General features: G+C 46.3%; 1 protein-coding gene across 2 annotated transcripts in view; it reads right to left on the reverse strand.

Annotated features, from left to right (window-relative positions):
• Window positions 1-18621, reverse strand: part of FSD2 (fibronectin type III and SPRY domain containing 2) — a 36496-nt gene that overhangs the window by 12584 nt on the left and 5291 nt on the right. For both annotated transcript variants that reach the window (XM_031691804.2, XM_072950875.1), the window contains 6 exons: window positions 9208-9930; window positions 8964-9059; window positions 7046-7276; window positions 4973-4995; window positions 3692-3813; window positions 1526-1681 (listed from right to left, as the gene is read on the reverse strand). In XM_031691804.2, coding sequence (XP_031547664.2) covers window positions 1526-1681; window positions 3692-3813; window positions 4973-4995; window positions 7046-7276; window positions 8964-9059; window positions 9208-9852 — 1273 coding nt within the window. In that variant the 5' untranslated portion in view covers window positions 9853-9930. The remainder of the gene's footprint in view (window positions 1-1525; window positions 1682-3691; window positions 3814-4972; window positions 4996-7045; window positions 7277-8963; window positions 9060-9207; window positions 9931-18621) is intronic.

The raw sequence follows: 18621 nt of genomic DNA on the forward strand, positions 1-18621 counted from the left end.
ATTATAAAATACTGGCTATATTCCCTTGTACAATATAGCCTTGTAGCTTATTTATTTTATACAGAGTGGTTTGTGCTTCTTAATTCCCTACCCTCATCTTGCAATCAAATCAAACAAATGAATATAAATATTTGTCATTTTTAACCAATAAGTTCTGTACATGTGCAATGTCCAGGGTGTTGTTACACAGCAAAAGCTAACTAATACACTTCCAAACATCCCCAGACTCTTCAAAGGCAGTGACAAGTCATTAATCTACCCTCTGATATCAGTTCTTTTATAACAAAGTGGTCCATTGAAAAGATCTTTATCGGTCACCAGGACACAGCCCCAACACAACAGTCTTTTCTGCAGAGAGTGCCAACAGGGTTGATTTGTGGCAAAAACTGATTAATCAGATCTGAGTTTTTGGTCCCCAACCTCCTTTCAAATCTCCCCCTTTTCCTTCTATGCCTCTTTAGTTCTTATTCTGACCACCCTTGCCCTCCCTCATCATTGCTTAAACCTACTCTTACTTCTCACAAGAATTCTCCTTCCTTCGTAGTCCCTGGGCAGAAAAAGCTCCCTTACCTTGGGCACTCAGAGCCCTCCACCCACATGACCTGGCACAATGAGAAGAGCTCTGGGCAAGAAGCCTGCAGACTTGATTCTTGTCCTGGTTCTGCTGTAACTCATGGTGTCCCCACCAACAGCTCATTTCTCTCTAGCTCCCAGTTTCCTCATCCATAAAATGGAGATCTCTAAGTCCCTTTCCAGCAACCTCATTCTGACCCCATGTACACAAGACAGTCTGGGCCAGACTGGTCCTGATCCCTGATTCCTTCAGGTGCTCAGCTGGGGCTTCTCTGCAGTCAGACCCTCCCTTCTCAAAAGGAGAATGGTTTATCCATTTTGGGGGGAGGGGATGCAGAGAGGCAGCTACTCCAGCCCTAACCCCACACCAACTGGCTCCATTCCTCTGGGGAGGGGATGGGCCAAGAGCTGCCCACAGTGGAGGCTGGGGACCATTCCCAGCCACTGGCTCCATCTGGGAATGTGGATCAGATCTTAAGCAGCCCTTCCAGGCTGCAGATCCCTCATCCCCCATGGGGGACTGCAGACTAACCCTCCAGTTTCTCCCAACACAGGGTTGCTCTGAGGACAGCCAACCTGCCCTCACATGCCAGAACCTGCTAGAATCCAGCCAGTCCAGCTGGGCCTTTTCTAGGAGGGGCATCCCCACCCTTCCTGCACATAGTGTGGCTAGAGACTCATCCCAAGGACAACTCTGACTCAATGGCTGTAGATACACTCCACAAACTTTAGCCTGGCTTCATGGTCCTCCCCAGTCAGACCCCAGTGCGCCTCTCCAGCCCTTTCTGCCTGCATCCCATCCTCTGTAGTTCCTGGATTATGACAGCTCCAAGGAGCTAGGTGTGCAGATTCATCCCGTCTCTACCTTCCCAACTGCCAAGAAGGCAGGGCCCTGGTCTCTAAGGGGCCTTAGCCGTTCTGGAGCATGACTCTGCTCCTGGCGGAGCCTCACCTGCTCGGTCCCTCCCAGGCGAGCTGTCCCGCACTGGCTGGTAGGACAGCTGATAGCTCTCCACGGTGTCATCGGAGTATATGCTCCAGCACACTCGGACTGAGGAACCCGTGGCTGAGTTGGGGGACTGTGGGTTTATCACTGGAGCAGAAGGAGCTAGAAAAGGAAAATGGAGAAAAGCAAAAGCAAACGAGGAGGCTTAAGTAGACAAGTTGAATGGAAACGGCCCCTTTTACAGGACTACCGGCCCCCCAGTGCATCCATGGGTTTTAGAAATGGAAGGGAAATGTCCGGAGTGGATAGGGATGGGAAGGCCAAACCTCCCAACCACGAGCCTCAAGCAACAACCAGTATGTCCATTCCGGCTTTGGCCTATCCACATGAGCTTGGGGAGGTGGGGTCAGTGACAGCTACCGAGGCCGGGATATGGTTCATGAGTCCTGCCCGAGGTATGGGTCCTCTGACCCTTCCACACACAGCCAGGACCACAGCACTGCTGCTTGCAGCTCTGGAGTGAATGAAGGAGTGAAAGAAGCCTTCAACAGGGCTCTGCTTTCTCTGGGGGATCCGTCCAACAATCACCTCCTTTACTACGATGAGAGAAGACTGGGTTTGGCCAAATTGTGCTTTTCAGATCCAGCTTCTTTAGAGTTCATCTACTGAGTTCTTTTCTTCTCTGTAAGTGAATACCTCTGCCTCCCCCATCCCCATACAGACTCACACACAACTGAGAAACATTCCTTGTTTCTCTTCCATAATTCTCCCATGGCCCATAATTCTTCTCCCATGGCAGCACCTCCCTCCACCCCAGTCTTCGTTTCAAATGCTAAAATCGTTCGGTCCTCCAGGTAAGGCTTAAAGGAATGTACTCAGCCTCTCCTTTCTGGAAGACCCTAACATGACAATGGTGAGAAGAAGAGAAAGAATCTGCATCCCCAGTGATGGAGTTCAGGATGCACAGAAGATACCCTACTACACCCTGCAAAGAATAGCCCCACCTGGGGATGCAGTAAGAGGAGGGGTAACTCCGGATGCAAGCAGGAGAGCGATGGGCTGCATGGGACCCGAACACAGGAGGGTGGGGAAAAATCTCGATGTCTCTCAAGCACCGACTTGGCTCATACTACTTTTCCTTTCCAAACGACTGGGCCTGATTATGCAGGCAGCACCATCCCCAGACCATCCAAAGGAATCACAGCTCAGTGAAATCTCCCCTTGATCCAGTGAGTCTAAGAATGGCCTCCAAGATTTATGATTAAGGATGTTCACTGAGGTATGGTTTATAACAGTGAAAAACCTAGAAACAACTAGACATCCAATAGTTGAGGAGTAAGTAAACAAATTAAGGTATACAGCCATGAAAATTATGTAGAAGAATTTATCAGCATGAGAAAATATTTATCACAATTGTTTTGCTAGAAAAAGCAGATTACAAAAAAGAATGATTCCATTTTTATTTTAAAAAGTCCGTGTAAAGGAAAAACCTAAAATGATATATACAACATTGTTTATAATGTTGTTGGGTGTTGGTGAGAAAGGGAAGGTGAGTAGTCCAAAAAAGCTGAGTTCTAGCATTATTCTTAGAAATTAGTAATCACTATAAGATTTCTAAGAGCTACATGGCACCATGTGACATACTGTACATACATAATCTCATTTATTTCTCATCATGTCCCCATGAGTCATTATTATGCCCATTTACAGATAAGGAAACCATGGCTCAGAGAGGTTAGGTAAGCACTCTGGGGTCACACAGCTAGAAGTGGCAGGGATGGGATTCTCATCAGCTCCATAGGATTCCAAAGCACATCTCTTAACCACTATGGAACATAAATGCAACATTCAAGGAAATAAAATTCAGGATATTTTCTTGGAGTAAATTAGGCACAGAGCAGGTGGGCGGGCTACCAACAAAATATTTCAAGGCTTCCTGAGGCCAGATGTTAGCATCCTGGAGAGAAAGGGTGGGCATTTACCCTGGAAAAGTCAGCCTCTGTTCCAGCCCTTATGAGCCAGAAAGACAAAAATAGGAAGCTCATGAAGTTAAAGGGGGAAAAAAATCTTGTTTCTAAATGTTTATAATTTTTTTTAGCCATCAAAGTTTCTAACTCAAAGCTCAGGGAAAGCAAAACATGTTTGAAGGTTGCACGGTGGCGAGATACGCACCTGGGATGGTGTTAATGGAGCCCATCAGCTGCTCCACATCAGAGAAGTCCAGGGTCTGGTCTTCAAAGTCAGGCTGCGCTGAGATTTCCACGTCTGTTTTGGTTTTGAGGAATTTTCCGAGTCTGTCGGTGTAAAAAGACACGCTAACAAGAATGGAGGGGTATTCTCCTCAGGGGTCACTGATGATTAGTAAAGAGGGCCTCTTGGCTGAACTTGTTTTTAAATTGAGTTATAGTCAGTTTACAATGTTGTGTCAATTTCTGGTGTACAGCACAATTCTTCAGTAATACTTGAGTATACATATATTCATTTTCATATTCTTTTTCACCATGTTGGCTGAAATTTCATTTCCTTATTTTAACACGCCGTGGGCTGCCTTCTGACATCTGCTTCAGTGACTGACCTACGAGGTCACCGATGCAGATGGGTGGGGTTGCTTTCCAACTTCAAGGAGAGGAGAAGGGGTGGGGCCGTGTAAGAGGGTGGGGGGCAGGGGGAGGTGTGCATCAGCAAGCTCCAGATTCACACCCCTGGAATCCTCAGATGCTGACCTGGAAGCCCCCACCCCATGGCACCCCAGGCACCAAAGACATCTAGCCTCTCTGGGGCTTCCTTCTCCACATGGCCAAATGCCCTCCAGCCAATGATTGTGCCAGGGGCTCTGGGGCTTCTGCACCTGCTCCTGGCAGTCACAGGATTTATAAGTGGCAGAGGCGGAATTTGAAACCGGGTCTGCCATTGCCAAAACACATGCTCTCAACCCTTACATTATTAAGCTTCAGTGTTCGTGTTGCTTTGCAGACATTGTCTTATTTTATTCCCACAAAATTATTCGTTTATAGATAAGGAAGATGGGTCCTAGACTGGTTGGACTTGCCCAAGGTCATGGGGGTAGCAGGATTTGAACTCCTGTCTGACTCTATAATGTGCACGCTTTCTGCAGCACACAGTCTGGGTCCTGGCCCAGCTTGGGGGTGTTCGGGACGCTCTCGAGACCTCGGTTCCTCCTAGTGAAAGGAGGGGCTCTGGGAGGCCATCTGACCCTGGGCTTGCTGGCTGGGCCTTGCCATACGCTCCCTTTCAGCTCTGAGATTCTGAGATTTGTTACTAGGGGGTCCTTGTGACCCCACACTGTCATTCTAAAGCCAGTCCTACTTACTTTTAGGGGAAGTCACAAAAGCTGAAACTGGGAGCATATAACCAGGTGGAACTGAGTCTATTTGGGTATCTAGAGGTAAAAGGAACAGTAAGAGCAAACACATGTCAGAACAAAACTATTACCTGTCAGCCATAGCCACAGCATCCTAAAAAAGGAGGAGAAAGGGAGAAAATATTATACTGATTTTGGAAATAAATTTCTATTTCAAACTATATATTACTATAGACATACTTAAAAACTTGGAAATTAGGAAAAAGGAAAAAATCAGCCATACCCCACAGCCTAACAAAAGCCACTCTTACGACGTCTGTGCAGTGTTTTCCATGCTACTGCTTTTCCTCAGTAACATTATGCAAGCACTTTCCATGTTACAGATGGTCTTTTGGACCCTCAGTTTGAAAGACTGTGTAACAGTTCATTGAATGGAAACTCCATCATTTACTCTATTGTTGGACATTTTGGTTGTTTCCAATTTCTCATCATCGTAAATAACATTGAGACATCTTCACACAATTTACTGCCTCCATATTCCGGATTGTGTCTCTGAGCTACACTGGTATTGTGGAACCACTGGTTCAAAAGGGCTGCATGTTGAGGGCTCTAACGGTGCCTGCCAGCCAGCTGTCCAGCTTGTCATGGCTTCCTCACCCCAAGCGTGGCAGGAAGGAGGTGCTGTTGGACTTTGAGGGACCACTATGGGGTGTGGCCAATACAAAGGCTGTATTTGGCAACTAGGAAGCTCTGGAGGCTTGTGAAGAAAGGAGACTACAGCTCTGACTGAGACTGAAATTTCCACAGTCCAGTGCATGCGGACTTGGGGTCAGACTGAAGTGGATTTCAAGGAAATCAAGAAATGGATTCTTTAATAATTTCCATCGCTAATTATCAGAAAAATCAAATCAAAACTACAGTAAGGTATCACTCCACACTGGTCAGAATGGCCATCATTAAAATATCTACAAATAAACGCTGGAGAGGGTGTGGAGAAAAGGGAGCCCTCCTATACTGTTGGTGGGAATGTAAATTGGTGCAGCCACTATGGAAAACAGTATGGAGTTCCTTAAAAAACTAAAAACAGAGTTGCCATATTATCCGGTAATTCTACTCCTGGGCATATATCCAGAGGAAACTCTAATTTGAAAATATGCACACACCCCAATGTTCATAGCAGCACTATTTACAATAGCTAAGACATGGACACAACCTAAATGTCCACTGATAATGAATGGATAAAGAAGATGTGATACACACACACACACACACACACACACACACACAATGGAATACTACTCAGCCATAAAAAGGAATGGAATAATGCCATTTGCAGTAACATGGATGGACCTAGAGATTATCATACTAAGTTAAGTCAGTCAGAGAAAGACAAATACCATATGATATTACTTATATGTGGAATCTAAAATATGATACAAATGAACTTATTTACAGAACAGAAACAGACTTATAGCCATAGAAAACAAACTTATGGTTACCAAAAGGGAAAAGGGGTGGAGGAGGGATAAATTAGGAGTCTGGGGTTAGCAGATACAAACTACTATATATAAAATAGATAACAAGGGAGGTGGGTATAGCTCAGTGGTAGAGCGTGTGCTTAGAATGCAAAAGGTCCTGTGTTCAGAGATAGATAAATAGATAGATAGATAGATAGATAATTTTGCTGTACACCAGAAACTAACACAACATTGGAAACAACTATGTGTCAATTAAAAAAAATAAGTGGATTTTTTTGCATGTCTGAGTTTATGAAGTAAGATTTATAACTGCTGTACTTGTAACTGGAAAACTGGAGGTGACTTTTTAGTTTGGACAACTTTCTCCCTAGAGCTCCAAGAGGCCATCTGAGATGGCCAGAAACTTCTCAGAGCACTGTTTTTGCCCCACTCCAGGATGAGGAGACAGATCTCTGGGTAACCAGGACAGAGGAACAAAACCTCTGGTGTTACCTGAGCAACAGTGGAGGGAAGGGTCTGCTGTGTGTGAGCCTGCTCAGCCACTCATGGCAAAGCTGTGCAGAGAGATGAGGGATGTGTCGTCATGGTGATACATCCAGTGGAACCAAATGGAGCCTAACCGTAAAAGTCAATTCCAACACCTCCAGGCAGAGGGGGGACAATCTAACCTACTCCAGCCATAACTTGTCATTTCAGTTCAGTAGTTCATTTCACTTCATTACTGACCTTTATGAAATCAACCTTCTCTTCGTGACACATCTCCTCTATTGTTTCCATCAGCTCTTTGCAGGTATCAAGATTTTCTCCACAGGTGACCAGCTGTCCATACAAGGCTTCCAGCTTCTCTTTCTTTTTCTCCCCTAGGGCTTGTATTTTTTCTTCGTATTTTTGAGCAAGTGTTTCCAAGATCTCATTGTAATGTGACTCAAAGTTTTTTTCTTGTCTTCCAAAATTCTCCTGCAAGACAGTTGACCTCAGTCATCATTTCAGTGCATGTATGTTGACTACAGAGTCATGTAGGTCATGAAAATGTATCTACCCAGAGATGTTTTAATCCCTCCCCGTTGTCTTATCATCTCTTGCCAGGATGCTGGGGTGGACGTAGTGGGAGCTAGGAGTAGGCGTCTCCAGCTAGAACCCCAGGTAAAACCTTAACATAAAATACTACTTTCTCTCCTGGTAGCATTTTGCAATCTTCCTCCCCATTCCTCTTCCTCACCCCATCCCACCTCCTTCTGTTTTAGCCACCTCCCATCACCATGACAACCAACCAGGAAGATTATCAGTGATGAGTCAGCCTACCACTGGAACCTTGGACCTTAACATGGAGATCTTTGCCCTGGGAGATTCCCACCTATCTTTCCCTCCTGAGCTCTCAACATCACATGACACTCACCTCCACTCCCTGCTGCTTGGATTATGCAAACATCAGGATCACACACATTCTCATACCAACTAAGGAAAAGCTTCAGGGGAAGGGGAATAAGGGTTATGGCCAAAAGGTGCTGCCTAATAGATGAGAAAGGGCAGGAAGGCAGAGGGAGGGTTGTGACAGTACTCAATCCTGGAACGCAATGGATAAGAAACATTAAACAAAGCAAATCAACTCCCGGTCCCCCTTAATTAGACTGGAAGCCCAGGAGAGCTCTGCGGGTTCTGACTGATGTCATCCTCAACAGCGAACAGAGATATTTTCAAAGAAGAGGCTCAATCATTCAGGGAGTATATACTGAGCACCTACTGTGTGCATAAGACTTGTCAGAATGGTGAAGCAGAGGGAAAAGCAGTAGGTAACCCCCTCCTTGTGTTGAGGAGGAGGAGCTCAGAGTCCTCACTGAGGGTGAAGACACTTTGGCATGAGTGAGCTGGCAGGACAGAGTGTGGGGAGCTTTGTCCTGACTATTATACTCTTACCCCTCCTACCACCCACCACCTGTGCTTAGAAGTGGAAGGGCCCAGCCCTTCTCTGTGCCTTCCACAGGGAATTAGTGCAATAGCTCTCCCCCCCTTTTAAGACTGGGGAAGAAAGTCTAGCTTCAAAGGAACGGGGCCCAGGGCTTAGTTAGTTCACATGAGGCGCTCTGTTGATACAACCTGAGGCCGCATTAATAGACGTAGAGCGTCCACATGAAGAGAGGGGACACAAAGTCCTCTGGGCCTTAGTCCTGGCCCACCGCATCTGGAAGGCTAGACTGAGTGCTGGCACCCCAGCAGTAGGCCTCACACCTACTAGGCACACCCAGCGGACTGTGACATGCTTGATGACAGGCACAGAAATATATTAGTCTTGTGAGAAACAGGTAAAAGCTGAGGAAAAGAACACTTATGAATGATAGGATGGGTGTCTTGCAAAGCCTTTTCGAGGCTGGCCCATGAAAGAGCCCTACCTTGTAGTAGGACTGGGGATATAAAGACACGGAAGACCCAGCCTCCCAGTGAGAGCTCAAGTTTCAGTAGGGAATGCTGATAGGGAATCACTTCCACCACGGTATGGGAGGGCAGAGAAAGGGTGAGAGGAGAGGGGCAGTACTGATACCATTATGTTCCAAGAAGACAAATTCTCTAACGCCTACCAGACACAGGCGCTGACCCAGCCGCTGATGGGAGCAATGCATGTCTCATGGGTCATTAAGCATGCTCTTACCTCCACGGTGATGAAAACTTCCTCCAAGTGACTTGCAAAATTTTCCATCTCAATAATCTGCTTCTCCAGTTTGAACATGTTTTTGTGGATTTCATCCTATCAAATAGAGGATTGTGAAAAGAAATTAACGCTATATCTGTCCTGTCTCTCTTTTGTAGGAGGCATTTTAGATTCATTTCCTGCCTACATACTTAAGATACAAATGCAATATCAAGAGAAAGAAGAACGAGGGAGACCTATCTACCTTGGCGCTTTCCAGTGCTTTGTTGAGCGGCATCACCTCATGTTCCTTGTGTTCATCAAAAGCCTTCTCCAACGTTCTTATGGGGGTTTTGCAAGTGACACAGAAGACGTCAGCAGCTTCCTCTTCGTCCTCCTCCTCTGGGATGACATAGCATTCATACTCCTCGCTGGCACGGCCATGGGTGTACCTGTAGGCTTCCCGCAAGTCCTGGCACTGGCCTGCTGAGCCCCATCCCCCGAAGCCCAGGTCCTCAGCCTTAGCAGCCTCACCACTAAGTCTCCAGTCTCTCTGCTCCTTGGCAGGTTCTATCCCTGTCATCATGTAAGGAGGATACTCCGAAACCTCTATTCTGGGCATGGTTTCATCAATAAACTCATCCCCTAATTCGTGATCATCTTCAAGTCCATATAAATGGACAAGCTCATCCACTTCCTCTTCAAGGTCTCTTTGAGTCTTCCCTTTCACAGCCCCTCTGGGCTCATTGGTCATTTCAGCTTGGACTGCTTCTCTTCCCATCCGAGTGTTTTCTTCTGGGAAGATGGGCAGTCTGTCTTCAGAGTCGTACAGATCCATGTGATAAAAGTGGAAGTCCTTGGGAGCAGCAGACTTGCCCAGTCCTGGTGTCTCCCCCATTTCCTCCTCCATTGAGCTCTGGAGGCTCTGGGCAGCACCCCTGCACAAGACGGGGCCTTCCTGGACAGGTAATAGTAGCTATCCCGGGTCCTAGAACACAGAAACCCATTTCTGAGAAGGTCGTTGATGTACATGGTCATTAGATTGGGCTCAACTTAATTAGAACTAAAAAAAAAATCATCTGAGCAGCTTAGTTGCGGTTTTACTTAAAACAATCTGTAAAAGAGGTTTGTTTTCCACAGGAGGATGGGCTTCCTAAGCGTAAAAGAGACAGGGGAAATTATGAAAAACACAAATTGATTTGACTAACAAACAACTCCTATACATTTAAAAAAAACCCAAAATCTCAAAAGGCAAAAAAATGGGAAGTATCTCAGGCAATTATTATTAAACAATAATTACATAAATTAACTGAAAAGAAAAATCTCAATAGATTACTGTGCAGCGATAATTCACAAAATAATTACCTTTGCATACAACAGTACCTGTATAAACATTTGGAAAATAGTACCTGTATAAACAGAGAACAAGTAAGATGCCATTTTGCCTTTTGATACCCAAGGCTGGGGAAGGGTACAGGAAAGTGAGTACTCTCATACATTGTTGGTTAGAACGTTCATGGCCCCACTTTTCTGGAGAGCAAATTTGGAAACATGGATCAAGAGCCTTTAAAATATTCACACTCTTTAACCTACTAATCTTCTTCCAGGACCCTAAGGAAAAAATCTCAAATACAGGGGAAAAATTATTTCTATATATAAATGTCCACCACAAAATTTTTCACAACAGCAAAAAAAAAAATTGTAAAGCCCTAATGATTAGAAGAATGGTTAAGTAAACTAGGATATGTACATTCTACAGAATATAATGTAGCCTTTAAAATACTAGGGAGAGCAAATATAACTTGGAAAAAGAGTTATAATATCCTAGTAAGTAAAATAAACAGAATACTCATTATACATAGACTATGATGTCTACTATTTCAATGGCGGTATGTCAAATCTAGAAAGAAATAATAATAGTAGCAGTAAACACAATATTAGTAGCAGCTGCTACATATTGAGGACTTTGTGCTCTTTCTGTGCTAGGCAGTTTATACACATTCTTCTATGTGGTGGGCACTACTGTTATCCTCATTTTACAGATGAGGAAACAGTGGTTCAGAGAGGGTACCTTATGCAAGGTCACATGGCTAGTAAGTTGCTGAACTGGGATCTGAACTTTAGTGTGAGTGGCGGCCATGACACGGTGCCTCACAGATATCCAACTATAGGAGGCATAACTGACCAGGGCTTTTGGCTGCACTCTGAAGGTCACTGTTACATCTGCATGAAGGATACGCTTCTCCATGGGCATCTCCCATCCAGTGACGAAGTATACCAGGGACACTAAAGCAGATCCATTTCTGATTGACACAGAACTACTCTCATGGCAAATTTTGGCTGGAGGACTCCTTGACGGTCTTGCCAAACCTTTCTTAGGGTGCATGGAAGGCTAGGGTGATTCCTCCAAATCTTCCTTCCTTCTCTCATTCACTGTGGGCCAGACTTGTATCATGGTCTGACAGCTCTCTAAGCCTTTCCTATCTTCCTCCTCTCTTTATCTTACACAGGTGTTTCCCCTAATAAAATTATTTCATATCTAATCTCATTTGGTGCTCGCTTCTTGGAGGACCTTGATTACCAGTCTTTGGACTACAAAGTCCCTGCTAGCTCACACAGTATTTATCTTTCTCTGTCTGACTTATTTCACTTAGCATAATTCCCTCAGTGTCCATCTATGATGCAAATGGCAAGACTTCATTCTTTGTTATGGCTGACTAGTATTCCATTATCTATCTATCTAGTCTCACATCTTCTTTATCCACTCATCCATTGATGGACACTTAGGTTTCCACACCTTGGCTATTATAAAAAATGCTGTAATGAACATGAAGGTGCATAGATCTTTTTGAATGAGCGTTTTTGTTTTCTTTGGATTAATAACCAGAAGTGGAACTGCTGGATCATATGACAGTTCTGTTTTTAATTTTTTCAGGAACATCCATACTGTTTTCATTTTCTTACACAAAACCAGGAATTATGTGAGATGTTTATCTTATTCCTTAATAGCTTTAAAAATAACTTTATTGAAATATAATTATACTAAAAATTCACCTGTTCTAAATGCACAATACAATGACTTTTAGCGAATTCCACCAATTGTGCAACCATCACCAACATCCAGTTCCTAATGCCCTCCTTTTAAGAAAAAGTGGGGTAAACCTAATGCCTTAAAAAAAAAAACCAAACTAGTATTACTAAAATCTTCCAATGTAACGCTAACGCAATAAGGTTTTGAGGAAAATAACAAAGCAAAAATATTTAAAGATACAGTTGAGCATTTCCCCTCTCCCACCAGCCATAACATTTATGATCCAAACAGTTTCCCTTAATCTCCATTTACAGGGTCAAAGCCAGCTGTCTGTCTTACTCCTTGTTCCGCAGTCGCACACAGAAGTCAGGCTTAGTGGCTGCCCCTATCAGCAGTGGGGGACTTTGCGACCTTCGCTGACAGACTGTCCTTTCGATAACCATTCTAAAGCTATATAATAATAATAATAATAATAAAGCTGTTCACTTTTCTTTCCTCTATTCCCACTTTTGATTGCCCTTTAAATATAACATTTTCTGATGGTCTAATTGTGAAATCTACAGACACCGCCCGTGCTCTCTTACTATCTGCTCTATGTTATTCGATCCTGTTCACCCTCCCTTCTCCCTGGCCCAGCTGGGAGCTCCTCCCAGGCCACTGACTGCTGGAATCTTCCCCGGGTCCCTCCCCTCCAGTTCCTCTTCTCACTCTCCACCTGCTCCCGGTAATCTCGGCCACTCTCGCAGCCTCCTTGTCCCCCTCTCTGAATGGCTCCAAACCCTTGTCTCCAGCCCTAAGCTCTTCCTGCACAGAGGCAGAGGTCATTAGGAGCAGCTGCCTTCCTGAACAGTCCCAGTCACCTCAAACTCAGCATCCCCAGATGCCATTGCCCCTCACATGCTCCTTTCTGCTTTGATGTGTGGTGTGACATCCATCCTGTCTCCCAAGCCACAAGCCGGTGTCCACCTCTACAGATCGCTCAGAAGATGCACGGAGGCCCACATGGTTTGGCAGGCTTCCAGAGAACCCACGTTCTTCAGCCTCTCTGCACTCTGGCCTTTAGTGTCTGGGGGGTCCTGAACTGACTGTCTGGGTCCCACTCCCCTCCCTGGACATTCATCCTTGTTTCTCAGCCTCTGTCTGCAGAGACCAAGGATCACTCGGCTTTCTACCCGTGACCTTAGGGACAAGAACTCGGCCCTGCATCCAAGGCTGATCAGAGACGACCTTTTGCCCTCCAGGCCAGACTGCCTTCCTGACTCCTGGAGATAGCCAGCCAGGCTCCCCATGCTTCCTGTCTCCACGCACTCTGAGTTCTGCACTGTGAGCCGCAGGGAAAGGCCGGGGCGGTGATGAGGACAGCAGAGGACTGACTCAACCCCACATCTGGCCCCATTTTAGGAAGGTTTAACCCAAGAACAGGAGGTTCTGGATCCCAGTGATGGAGACCTGCACCTCCCTTAACCTGGAAGAGTCCCCCGCTGCCTCTCTTCTTCTGGGGCTCTACACCAAATATTCATGCCCCCAACTGAATCATGGCCACGGCCCTCCCTGGAAGTCCCTCACACATCCCTCGGGGGCTCACCCTGGCTCTTGCTCATGGCAAGACAAAAACACAAGACCAATGGTCTTCTCTGGCCATGGCGGGGACAGTGGTGATGTGCCCACACAGACTTGGCCCTGCCAAGCCCCCGGATCCCCTTCCTTCCCTCTCAAGTCCCCACAAGATGCTGTTTTTCCATTTCCTCTGTTAGCACCACACAGGAGGTGGACTTCCAGCAGCCATTAGGGGACAAAGATGCTGCTGTCCTAACCCCAAACCATGCCTGCAACCGGTTTCCGGGGTCTGGATCCCCACAAGGAAACTACTCCCGAGGCTCCAGGCCTGGGCACATCGTGCTTGGGAAAAGCTTCAGGCTCATTCTCCAATGCTCTAAAACTCTTCACATGGAAGAGAGTGGTAAACGTCATTTCAGTCATGTCTGCTGAGGCTGAGTACCACGCCCACACAGCACTGATGCACAGGGTACCAGCTCCACTGTGTCCTGGATCACCAAGAGGCCACTGCTGGGTGAGGGGAGGGATGAGTGAAGACTGCTCCCAGAGGCAGGATCATAAAGCAGGAGGCTCTGGGGCTAGTGCTTTGCCTCCCCGGCATCCAGGACGTATGAAGATCCTAGAGCCTGCTCGTTCTTTCAGGTTATTTGTGAGAACCGGGCCCACCATTAGACCCTGGCTGGGTGGCCTTGGCACGTCCTCACCACCACAGCCTGTTTTAGGGATGGAGAAGTAGGACACATCTCCTGACAATGGATCTGTATCCCAACAGAACTGGTGCTGAGCAAGATCAAAAAGCCCCTCTACACACACACACACACACATGCCAGACACACACGCCAGACACAAGGACTGCAGTTCTTCCTGGGTAGCATGGGCAACACCTCTACTTAGCCCAGGTCTCTCTTAAATGGTTCCCATGGCCAAGGGGCTGTCCAACTGTGGAACTTTGCCTTCTCCCCCATCAACAATCTGTCCTAGGTTCCCACATCTCTTATTGGTCAACAAAGCAATCAGAGCCTGCTGTCCTCTGGGGCTCTGAACACTGCCCCCGCTCTCCTGTGTGTCTGATTGTGTAACTAATCAGAACTACTCCACTGTGGGAAAGGACAAGCTCTTCAATGAACAGTGCCGGGAAAGCTGGATAATCACATGCTGAAGAATGACATTGGACCCCTATCTTACACTACTCACCAAAATTAACTCAAAATGGATTAAAGACTTCAATGTAATTAAAGACCTGAATCCATAAAAGTCCTAGAAGAAAACATAGCAGAAAAGCTCCTTGACGTTGGCACTGGCAACAATCTTTTGGACATAACACCAAAAGCACAAGCAATAAAAGCAAAAATAAACAAGAGGGACCACACTAAAGTAAAAAGGTTTTGCACAGCAAAGAAACAATCAATACAGTGAAAAGGCAACCAATGGAATAGGAAAAAATATTTGCAAACTATCTATATGATAAGGGGTTAATATCCAAAATATGTAAGGAACTCATACAACCCAAACCCAAAAAACTCTAATAATCTGATTTAAAAATGGGCAGAGGACCTGAATAGACATTTTTTTTTCCTAAAGAAGAGATGCAGATGGCCAACAGATGCTCAACATCACGAATCATTTAGGAAATGCAAATCAAATCCACAATGAGCTGTCATCTCACACCTGTTAGCAAGGCTATTATCAAAAAGACAAGAGATAACGAGTGTTGATGAGGATGTGGGGAAAAGGGGAGCTCTTGCTCACTCTTGGTAGGAAGGTGCATTGGTCTAGTCACTATGGAAAACAGTATGGAGGTTCTTCAAAAAAATTAAAAATAGAATTATCATATGACCCGGCAATCCCACTTCTGGGCATATATCTGAAGGAAAGGAAATCATTATCTTGAACAAGTATCTGCACTCCTGAGTTCACTGCAGCTTTATTCACAATAGCCAAGATATGTCCATCAATGGATGAATAAAGAAATACACACACACACACACACACACACACACACACACACACACACACAGAGGAATATTATTCAGCCATAAAAAGAAGGAAGTCTTGCCATTTGCAATAGCATGGATGGACTTGGAGGGTATTATGCTAAGTGAGATGAGTCAGAGAGAGACAAACACTGTATGATTTCACTTATATGTGGAATTTTTTAAAAGCTGAACTCATGGAAACAGACAGTAAACTGGAGGTTGCTAGAGATGGTGGGGAAAATGGGGAGATATTGGTCAAAGGATACAGACTTCCAGTTATAAAATGAGTAAGTTCTGGGGATCTAATATACAGCATGATGACTAGTGTTAACTCTACTGTATCATAATCCTTGAAAGTTGCTAAGAGAGTTGACCTTAAATGCTCTCACCTCACACCTAAAACAAAGGTAGTTATGTGAAGTGATAGAGGTTGTAACTAACCTTGTTGTGGTAGTCCTTTCACAACATATATGTGCATCAAATCATCACATTGTGCACCTTAACCTTGCACAAAGTTATACGTCAGTTATATCTCAGTAAAGTTGGGGGTGGGGAAGAATAGCCCCATCACATAGAAATAACATCTGACCATTCACACTTGCTTTGAGCTCTGGCATGGCATCATGGAGGGGCGGGGGGATGTGGTGGAGGGCAGTGAGATCCAGAAACAGAAGCTGAGAGGATGAGAGGGTTAGGTTTCCAGGGGTCTCCTGAGCTTAAGAGCCGCTCCCCTGTCTTCACTCCACCTGGCTCCTGGCTGCTGTCTCCACTCCAGGGCCGTTACAGCCCCCACCTAGCTGTGCTGGAGTTTCAGAAGTCCTGATCCAGCACGCGTGGGGCAACAAATTGTGACCTGGGAAGTCTGCACCCACACAGATCACCTGAGTTCTTCTGTGACTCCAGGTGACCCCACCACGTGCACGGGCTGTGGCAATGGGCATCATTCATTGTACCAGTAGGCACTGACTGTTCATGGGACTGGAGAGGTGTGGACTCAGGCGGATTCAAGAGAACAGGACTGTGCCTGGCGCTGGGGGTACAATGAAGGAGACACAGTTCCTGGTGTAAAGGGGGCCCCAGACAAGTGAATAAGGGACTGCCCCATCTGGGCTGGTGCACAGCTTCTCAGAGACACCACTTCCCTCTGTCCTGGGACCCCAGGATACCTCCGCTTCTTAAAGCACAGGCTCTGGTCACATGGGCCAAAATCACACTATTCCCCCGTGTGGCTCCAGGATCACACCTGAGTGTCACCTGGTGGTCAGGAATCTTTCCCGACACCATCTTACCTCTCCAGTCCCCTGGCGGTGCACCCCATGGCTGTCCTCATGAGTGTCCCTGCACAGTGCAGGCAGAGCACCATGCTGCTGTGCCCCGGAAGAAGTGGTAAGTCTGCATGCACGTCCTGCATCCTGAGGGCTCCATAGCTGGCCAGTCTCAACTCCCCGGGGCATCAGGGTAGTCATCCCCACCCCCTGCTTTAGCTCCACCTCCCCAAACAGCTGGCCTTCTCCGGAGGGCACTGCTGTTCCTTCTGACCACTCTCACTGTCCTCCCACGTAAGTCCCACTGGAGGCCCTGGCTCAGAGAGCGCCCCATCCTTCCCACTGCTGTTCCTGAAACTCCCACCCATCCACCATGGCCCATGCCTGTCACAGCCTCATGAGGGTATTGGGGCCTCTGCATTCCTAATTCCATTAATAAGGGCATGACACCCACTCCAGAGCCCAGGAGCTCTTCCCTGACATCGCCCAGTCTGATTAGTGCCCAGTGAATGCTGATTCTGGTTCTCCCTGCTCAATCTCCAGGGAACCTTCCTCCACTCCCTCCCCTCACCTGTCCCTAGGGCCTCTTTGTTCTGGATGCAGGAAGTCCTGTGTTTGTGTCCTGTCTCTGCTACTTCCTAGCAGTGTAGCCTTGGGGAAATCACCTCAGTAGGCCTCACTTTTGTGAGTCCATGAAACGGGTAGCTGATAGTTGCTACCTCATAAAATTGGCATCTAGAGGAAATAACAGAATGTGTGAACGATGCCCTGCACGGTACATGGCTCAGAGTTAGGTCCTCAGGAAATGTCAGCTGCTGCCATTATTGCTGCTACTGTCGTTGTTGCTTTTGTTGCTGTTGTTGTTGTTGTTGTTGTTGTTGTTGTTGTTGTTGTTGTTGTTGTTGTTGTTATTACTTGGACCTCAGCTTCTCCCGCCTGGGCTCTGTTAGGGGTCTCCCACCTGGTCACTCGTGGAGGGGGAGGGCCAGGGTCAGAAAGCGAAAGCCCACAGTGACCACAGCAGTGCGGAATCACCTGTGGCCACTGCGCGATCGTTCTGTCCCTTGCAAACTGCTGAAGGATGGGGAAGGCACCAAAGCGGAGCAGCCTCACCTGCAGGCACAGGCCCTGCTCTGAGATCACCCCTCTTTACAGCAAGAGTTTCCAAGGGGCCTAGGCACAGACATGAGATTCTAATGCAGGGTCCCTTGGAAAGCATCTAATCCAATTTCTCGACTTTAGGACGGCAAAACTTGAGTTCCTGAGAGGATAAAAAGCCTTACTATGGCCCATGTCACTTAACAAGGATTGATCCGGGGCTACTCTGTATCCAGCCGTGCTGAGTCCTGGACATGACCCAGGCAGGTAAAGAGTTGGATCCCGCCCAGTTTTCTGCAGACAGAGCAGCAGCCCAGCTAAAAATAACACTTACATTGCCACATGCTACCAGAAGGGAGAAAACCAGGGTTCTGTATTATCCATAAATCATTACGGGAAATTCTTTCAACCAGTGGCTGGCGTGTGAAACACTAACTCGAACACGAATTAAACAAGCAAGAGGACTGGAGAACACTGAGCACAGAAGCTGATAAGAGCAAGTTCACCCTCTCCAGCATTTGCCCTTTGAACACACCAACACAAGCTGGTCTGGGAACTTGGCAGCAAAGGAGGAATTTTGCAACACCCCCCAGAGCTGACACTCATCTTCCCTCTCAACATCCAGACTCTTTCAGCTTCTGAGCAAAATATTCAGTTTGGGGAGAAGAGAACATTAACATTTTATAAATGGTAAAACTGAGGCTTAGAGAAATATAGTAATAAATCACAGTCTACAAAGAATATATTATTAG

This window comes from Vicugna pacos, chromosome 27 (assembly GCF_048564905.1).
Source record: "Vicugna pacos chromosome 27, VicPac4, whole genome shotgun sequence".
Lineage (NCBI taxonomy): Eukaryota > Metazoa > Chordata > Mammalia > Artiodactyla > Camelidae > Vicugna > Vicugna pacos.